We start from the raw sequence: 8,859 nt of genomic DNA, 5'->3' as shown, positions 1-8,859 counted from the left end.
CTAACCCCTCCACTGGGGACCCCAAGTTCAGTCCAATGGTTGGCTGTGAGCATCCACCTCTGTATTTGTTAGGCTCTGGTAGAGCCTCTCAGGAGACAGTTATAACAAGCTCCGGTCAGCATGCACTTCTTGGCATCCACAATAGTGTCTGGGTCTGGTGTCTGCAGATGGGATGGATCCCCAGTTGGGACAGTCTCTGGATGGCCTTTCCTTCAGTCTCTGCTCCACACTTTGTCCTTGTCCTTTGAAATGACACCATAGCTTCTCCATACTGTATGGCTGTAGCCACAAACAAACAAACAAACAAACAAACAAACCCCAACCAACCAACCAACCAAAAACATCTGGACACAAAATTCACTTGACAGAACTAGAAACAAAATAGCTCTTGGATATTGATAAAAATATTTCTAAACCTTATAAAACTTCTGAGTTTCTGTAATATCACATTTAACACTAATGTGTTTAGGCTTTCCACTAGTTAACGTTAGTCCTTTGTTTTCTTAGACAATTGAAATTGATAACTGAATTCTGAATGTGAAAAAAAAATGACCCTTCCCCAACTTCAGTGGTTTTTTTTTTCTGGTTGTTGTTTTGTTTGTTTGTTTTTGGAGTTGAAAGGAACAGTGTTTAAAACCTGAATGCAAGACTGTTTCTCTTTCTTTTCTTTCTTGTTTTGCTAACATGATAAAAAAATGTTACAAAAGTTATATTTCTCAAGTGCTGTTCAGTTTTACTCTTCTGGAAAGCCTGAAAATATATTGCTAAGATCTCATAAGATGGTGTGTGTGTGTGTGTGTGTGTGTGTGTGTGTGTGTGTGTGTGCCTGTGTATTACATTGTATTGAATTTATCGTAGGCAAGTAATCCCATTTCCAGCTTTCTTTCTTTTTTTTTTTTTTTTGCTTTTTATTGGTAACAGAACCTTGTAAAATTAAGTCACCCAGGCTGGCCTTGGATTAATCTGCAGCCCAGGTGGCCTTTGACATCCTTCAGCACAGCCTGTGCCACCAGGCCCACCTATAAATGTGATACAAAGAATGTTACCTACAGTGGGAATCCCTTTGCTTACCGACCCTGTTTTACGTAGTGTTGCATGTGATCTTTCCCAGTAGAAAATATCCTCAGGAGACAAAGAGGTATTTAAATGTACTGTGCAGGCTTTGGGCCACAGTTCTTTCAGGCCTAAGATGCAGAACTACACGACAGTCACACATGATATCGTCAGCTGGTTGCCCAAAGAATTATGATGGAAAGTAAACAAACCCTCCTAACACCCACAATAAGTAGACAAAACCCTCCCAATACTGGGACAATAGGCTTGTATTACTGTTAATAATCTTGTGCTCGTTGGCACTGGAAGACCTTTCTTTTTAAAATCTCAGCTTCTGTTCATTTGGAATCTGCAAAGGATGTGTTGAACAATGCACACAGGCAGCAACTTTGTGGCCTCCTCTCCTCTGTTTCTGGGTTGATCCGGTCTCCTGTCCTCTGTGCTCTTTTAACAACAGGCTGGAAGTTGAGCGCTTCTACTCAAAGGCCACAGGGAGGCTATGGTGCCAGCCTTAAAGGAAGAGCAATGCCCTGCTGTTGACCCAAGGGCGAGGCTGGGCAGCTCCAGAGATGTGAGAGGCACTCCACACTCGGTGCCACTGAAATCCCAGACTCTTCCAGTGAGCCCACACCATACACTGCAGAATCATATCGCTGTTGGCTGGCGTTCCCCAGACAGGGCATACCGGGTAGTAATAGGAAACCCCAGTCCTTCATGTCTCCTGGCAACCAGCTGAAATCCACTAAGACCCTTGGAATCCAGGATTTAGCTGTTGTCTTTTTTTTTTCTTAAATAACTATGACTCTATAAACAAATGTTTGCTCTCCCAAGAGTTCAGGAAGGATTTAATTGCTGTGAAGCGCTACTTGTCAGTTTCTAATGTGCGTGGATAACTACCCTTAGTATTGGTTAGCAGCTCTAATTAAATAAACAGAAGCTCACCTAGGATTTAGAAGTCCCTACTTACAGCGAAGGTTTGGGGACCACAGTGTACAACTGAAATCTAATCGGCTCCGGTTTTGAAAAGTTACCCTCGATTGCATTTTCACTGCTAGAAAGGGCGACCGAGAGGGGGCTGTTAAGCCTCGAGGAGGGTTGATGCCTGGATTTGCCGTGTCCTCGGACACCTCGATTTATCACTTCATAGTCACAAATGAGAGCAAGGACATTTTAGGGGGGCTCCTAACTATTTAAAAAAAAAAAGAGCCTGGGGCAGCTGGTGAAGAATCTCATTCAAGTTCCTGCCGAGAGAGGGCGTAAGTTTAAGACTAATAGAATTCGCGCACACTGACGCCCAGCCAAATGAAAGAACATTTAGAAACATTTTGAATTAACTTTAATTTGCAAGACTTTGGTGTCAGAACTACCTTGTGCAATACAGCCTGTTCTCGCCGTAAATGTCTTTGCTGCGTGACCACGAAAAGAGGGTGCAGGGCCTTCTGGACCTGCGCAGCTGCTCGGTCCTGAGCTGCGCCTCTGGTCTGAGACGTCTCCACAGTCGTTTCCACTCCGTCTGCATCGCTGTGGTAGCTGTGACCAGTGGGAAGACTGGGTCTCCCGGGCAGGACCTTTCTGGGCATCCCAGAATATCGGGCATCCTGGTACAGAAGCTCTGGGGTTGGCAGACTGCTTTTCGGTAGTTAGGGATTCTCTGGGGGGAAGATTTGGGGGCAGTGGGTGAGTGTGTCTCTTTTAGTTATGGAGTTTAGCAAATACTACCTTTGGGAGATGCTTTTCAAGCTCCGCGACACTTCCGGGAGTGGAATCATTTACCCAACATCCGAAGCAACAAGTTTCGCTTTTCTGGTCTCGATGACCCCGCGGAGGGTCTGCGCACTGGGACACGGTGACGCCGCAGACACTGTGATTCTAGCGTGTCTCCGCAGCCCAGAGGGAGAGCACTCACTCCGGGCGGGGGAAGGACCGCTGCGGGCACCGCTCAGGCCAGATGGGCATACCAGGTCTGCAAATGAACCTTCTTGCACTGGGACCTTGTTCCTTGTTCCCTGACCTTGCTCCAGGGACCAGAAAGGTCAGGTGCGGGACAGGACTGGACGCATCCAGACAGAACGTGGCCAGATCACGAAAAGAGGTGAGACCCTATGGAGTTTTGCAACGAAGCCACCAATTTGGAGAAATATCTCCCCTCTGTTTTCGCAGCGCGTGTGTTTTGTGCATGTGCGAGCGCTCATTTTTTTTCCTTCAAACATATTTACATTTTCTTTCTTTTTTTTTAAATCCTGGGGCTGGAGAGAGCGGAGCCAGGGAGAGGCGGGGACCTTAGAGTAACGCTGCGCAGTGAGGGCTCCCGCGGGTGTAGACGTGGGCGGCTGCGGCTTTGGGCCAAAGCTGAGCACCGGCAAAGAGTGGGGCTTAGGGACCCGGCAACCACGAGTAGGCCAGGGGTGCGGGGAGGAGCCCTGATGTAAGAATGTTAATGAGAGGCTCCCCCAGCCCAGCCCCCACCCCACCCCTCCCCACCCTCACCCACCCCACCCGTTGCAGAGACAAGCCCGGCCTCGGCGCGCCATGTGTGGTAACGCGCTGCGCCGCTGCCACGCTATTTAAACACCGGCTATGGATCCAGAAACCCGCGCGAATCAATGGGATCAAACGCGAAGGAGGTGCACCGTCAATTACAAGCACTTGGACAAGTTTAACTTCTTTTTCTTTTACAAATAAGGCCTTCAAACGCAACCTTAGCAACGCCCAAATAAGAAGCCACCTCTAAGCCAAATAGCCTATGTGCAAAGGAAGGGAGAATATATATATATATATACATATATATATATTTATAATAAGTCTATATGTATATTACAGACGCACAGGTTTACATTCTGTGAACTTTTTTCTTTTTTCTTTCTTTGCTTTTTTTTTTTTTAAGCCTAGGGATATTGCAGAGGAGTCTTCCTCTCTATCTTTTGGCGCGTTACTGAAGGGGGTATTCTGTTTTCTTGGAGCGCCTAAGGGGGCGCAGGGACAGAGGAAAGAAAAGAGCAGGGAGGAAAGGGGCAGGGTGGGTGGGGGGCAGAGGGCGAGCCGGTGGCCAGGGCGAGCGCTTGCTGGCAACAGGATGCGGTCCCTGCTGCTGTTCACTTTCTCGGCGTGCGTGCTGCTGGCCCGGGCGCTGCTGGCTGGCGGTGCGAGTAGTGGCGGTGGGGACACCGGGCCAGGCAACAGGCGCCGGGAGAGAGAGGCGCTGGCGGCTCAAAAGATCGAGGTGCTTGTGCTATTGCCCCGGGACGATTCGTACTTGTTCTCGCTGGCCCGGGTGAGGCCGGCCATCGAGTACGCGCTGCGTAGCGTGGAGGGCAATGGCACCGGCAGGAAGCTGCTGCCGCCCGGCACTCGCTTCCAGGTGGCCTATGAAGACTCTGACTGTGGCAACCGTGCGCTCTTCAGTTTGGTGGACCGCGTGGCGGCGGCGCGCGGCGCCAAGCCGGACCTCATCCTGGGTCCGGTGTGCGAGTACGCTGCGGCGCCGGTGGCCCGGCTGGCGTCTCACTGGGACCTGCCGATGCTGTCCGCAGGAGCGCTGGCCGCGGGTTTCCAGCACAAGGACACGGAGTACTCGCACCTCACGCGCGTGGCGCCTGCCTACGCCAAGATGGGAGAGATGATGCTCGCTCTGTTCCGCCACCACCACTGGAGCCGCGCTGCCCTGCTCTACAGCGACGACAAACTCGAGAGAAACTGCTACTTCACTCTCGAGGGGGTCCACGAGGTTTTCCAGGAGGAGGGCTTGCACACGTCTGCCTACAATTTCGACGAGACCAAAGACTTGGACCTGGACGACATAGTGCGCTACATCCAGGGCAGTGAGCGAGGTGAGCAGGAGCGCGACAAGGGGTCCTTGGCTCTGACCCAACGGTTCTTGGTGGCTCCCCCGAAATCCCACCAAGTCAGTCTTCTGCAGACCCCACCCTTCCCTATAACCCGAGGACCCGTGGAAGTTGCGCGCGGGAGCTTGTTCAAGTGTGAGCTGCCTGACCCAGGGGCGGGTGGAGGATAGCCCATCGCGGTGGAAGGGGTGTGCCTAGACAGTCCCGGGAAGGTGGACCTGGCCAGTCGAGGGGACGTCTGAGCCGATTGTTAGCTCAGGTATGACAGGTGTGGCCAAATACCAAGGCTTTTCCCTTTCGACAGTTCCGGGGTGCCATGCGTTCCAGGAATTCGTTACTCTGTTCATTGCTGTCGCGCGCCCCCTGGTAGGACCACAGCGTCTGGGGACAGCTAGCAGCGCGCAGCTTCTTGACTAGCTGGGGGTCTCCTGGCTTCCTTGACTGCTCTTTCCATAGACCCCAAGTCTCTTTTAAAAGCCTTCCCTTTAAATTCCTTCCATGCCCCTTCTAGTGTCTTATAAACAAGCTTCTGCACAGGTACCAGAGTGCGTCGCTGTGTCTGAATTCAGGAGACACTCACTCGCCCCGGGCGCGCTGGGCTTCGCAGCCTCTGAAAGCGCAGGGAGCTGGGCTTGGCCAGAGCGCGCGCCTTAGCTTTCTTCCCATCGGTTCCCTTCCTGACCCTTTCTCTGCCAGTCGCTGGAGGGTTTGGAACAATAGCCAATCTAGACAGAGCACAGTGCTGGGGATTGTGATCATGGCTAGAGGGAGCGTGGGAATCCCCTGCAGCTGCCCAGGTTTCTGTCGTGTAGCTAGAGGAGGGAGACGAATACCCAGTGTAGGGCAGTGAGTCCGGACATCCCAGTTGTGGTTCACAACATTCGAGAAATCCCGCCTTTGTTTCCCCTTGGTGCGCAGGCGCCCAGAATGTCCTCGGTATTACTCTCCCCCTCCCCCCACGCCGCAAAGCTTCCGATGCCCGGGGGTACTATCCTGGCTTGCCTAGCACTGGCAACAATTCGACTGCTGGGAACCTGGGGCCTGGCTGTTGCGGGACACTTAGCTTGCAGGCTCAGAACAGGTGAGGTGGGCAGAGAAAGCTTCAAGAGTGGGGTCACAGCTGCCCCCTCCCCTCTCTCCAGTTTGGCTACCCTGACTTCAAGGTGTTGTAGACAGTGCGGACAGGACAAGTTTCGACCTAAGAACTCCAGGCTGTCTATGCAGAATCACTGTTAGGTGCGCAGGCAAGGCATTGGTTATGTAAAAGGAAAGTTCTGTCCTATCGTAGCAGATTTGCCCCTGCTGGGCGAGAAACCCACTTTTTCCCCCACTCCCAGTCTTCAGGCTACCGCACCCTGGTATTCCTTCAATTCTGGGCTTCCAGTGCCTTATCTCAAAGCTGGTGACTTCCCAGGGCAGGCTGGGAATGGGGGCGTGTCCTCACGCCTCGCTAGATCCGAGATTTGCAAATTTTGTCCCTGCCTCGCTGAACCCAGAATGGCGGTGACCTTGGTACAGTGGCCTGGGATAAGAGGATCTGTCTGCTCTGCTGTGGGGCCTTGAGCCACACAGTGCTCTTGGAACCATGGTGTTGGGAGGGTCACAGTGCGATAGTGGTCTGGGGTGGGGGTGGGGGATGACTGTTGTGTTTTGGTTTAAAAGGACTTCAGCCTGCGTTCTGTCCCTATTACTATTTTTAAATACACCAAGCTTGGTAGATGTACTTCGATCTCCTCGCATTTATTCTCATTCAATTTAGCGGTGCGAGTCTGTTAGTCTGGCGTGTGTATTTTATATTACGATCTTATGATTCTTTCTCTAAAATCTGTGTCAGTAGCAATACGGCAGGTTTCCTGAAATTTAAATAAAAATAGTTTCTTTTCCAGGCTGACTTCCTCTCAATTTTTTACTCTTCATAGAGAAAGTCGTGAGCTCTCAGGTGCTTCCTGTAGACCTGAATCTCCACTTCAACATAGTCAAGCACGGTGTTAAGTGGTAGAGGTTTAGTGCATGGTTTCAGGGGAGTTTGTGGCTCAGTCCCTTGCTAGCTAACAGGATCCTGGGCTGTTAAACTGTACCCCAGTCTCTTCAGGTAAAGTGGGCTTCCTACAACAGCTACGTCTTGGGGATGCTGGAAGGGTTTAATGAACAAAGTTACCAGCATTCCTTGAAACAGTGCCAGACCCAAGCAGTAAACGTGTGGCTTCATTGTAGTGGGTGTTGTGCTATATTTGATAATAATCACCTTCACCTAGAAGGGGAAGCCATATCCTGGGAAGAACTTGAAGCAGAGAAGCCCACACCTCTGGAATGCAAGGCACTGAACTCGAAACAAGGTACTAGATGAGAATCAGGCCTCTTCCAACCGCTATTCTGAGCTGGAGTCCTATTCCTCCAAATGTAAAAATGTAACTGACAGCATTTCTGCCACAGAGCATCTCCTGTCTTTAGGAGGGGCCAGGGCATGCTTTAGAGAGTCCCTCCTATCCCTCTTTTGGAAAGAACATTTCAACTTTAAAATCAAATTATGGATATCTGAATATCTTCCCTGCCATCTCAATAGTGTGACTAAATTTTCTTTTGGCTACATAACGCCTTTTAGAAATAAAAATTAAACAAACAACCCTCTCAAAATCCCCAAATTATCCATATCTCTTAGGGGGTTTGTCATTTAAGTCAATTGAAAAACTTAAAAAAGTCTCCTATAATGAAAGCACACACCTGTGTAGGTATGAGTTAAAAAAAAATAACAGCAACTTCACAGCGTGTATATTATCAGCTAAGAGGATAGAATCAATTTCAACCCCCAGGCATGAGGGCAATAGAAAGTTTCTCAAGAACCAGCCTCAGGCAGCCTCGAGAACTAGGAAGCAGTAGATGAGATTTCACAAGGATTTGTTTGTCCGTGCATCCTGGTTATTACAAGATGGTGACCATTTTTTTTTATATACATGGGGGTGGGGCAGAGAATACTGGAGAGTGATTCTTTTTTTTTTTTTTTTGGTTCTTTTTTTTCGGAGCTGGGGACCAGAACCCAGGGCCTTGCGCTTCCTAGGTAAGCGCTCTACCACTGAGCTAAATCCCCAGCCCCTTGAGTGATTCTTGAATATTCAAGTCTTTTAAAAAAGTTTCTGTGTTTAATTCCAAATAAAAATTTGAGTTGTAAGGGAGATATTATTTTCACCCCCAGAAATTCCAAGGAAAACTAGACAAAATGACTCTTCAGGCAGGTAGCTAAGCTATGCTCACCATTTACATTCTGGATCGTCTATTTCATGTATTAAGGGTATTCTACAAACACTTTAGGAAATAGATGTCAGTGGCAGAAATACATACATGCAGACATACACACACACATACATGCATACATACATATGATCTTAGATGGGAATGGTAGCACATGCTTGTAAATCCCAGCATCCAGGAGCTGAAGCAAAAAGCTTGTGAGTTCAAGGCCAACCCTGTCCCAAAGTGTAAACGAACAAGCAACAGGCAAATACTTTGTATTTAGTACTGGATTTGTTTAAATAGTTCGCTACGGATCTTGCTACATCACAGGAAATGATACATTTATTATAAAAAAGTCAGAAACACACTTTTTTTAAGCAGAGAAAGGTCAGTGTTGTGTTTATGTACTTTCTCAGATGCAAAAGTAGAAGAAACCTACACAAATTGTTTTGTATAAAAACTAGCTTTATTTTTTTTAATTCTTCCTATGTATTGTTATGTATTTTGGCTTGGAGAGTGACCACAGAGATAGAAATACTTAATGAGCACAAGAACAACTTATTTTTAATACTCTGATCTAAATGATCAAATAATTTGTCAGCAGAATTTTAAAGCAAAGGACCCTCATAAACCTCCCTAGTGTATAGAACTGGGAAAGAAAGGTGCTACAGGCCACAGTGTAGAAATGACAGGGGTCTTTCCAATGGATAGAGCTTCGGAGCAGCAGAAACAAGGG

General features: G+C 48.7%; 1 protein-coding gene across 6 annotated transcripts in view; it reads left to right on the top strand.

Moving 5' to 3' along the window:
- Positions 1-2,957: 2,957 nt before the first annotated feature.
- The window catches only part of Npr3 (natriuretic peptide receptor 3), a 67,443-nt gene continuing 61,541 nt past the window's right edge, over positions 2,958-8,859 (top strand). For 2 of the 6 annotated variants that reach the window (XM_087616363.1, XM_087616362.1), the window contains exons 1-2: positions 2,958-3,145; positions 4,584-4,880. In XM_087616363.1, coding sequence (XP_087472489.1) covers positions 4,661-4,880 — 220 coding nt within the window. In that variant the 5' untranslated portion in view covers positions 2,958-3,145; positions 4,584-4,660. 6 annotated transcript variants of the gene reach the window in all.

This window comes from Rattus norvegicus, chromosome 2 (genome assembly GCF_021556685.1).
Source record: "Rattus norvegicus strain SHRSP/BbbUtx chromosome 2, alternate assembly SHRSP_T2T, whole genome shotgun sequence".
Lineage (NCBI taxonomy): Eukaryota > Metazoa > Chordata > Mammalia > Rodentia > Muridae > Rattus > Rattus norvegicus.
The sequence above is the reverse complement of the archived record's forward strand: the minus strand, read 5'-3'. Positions and strand labels throughout refer to the sequence as shown.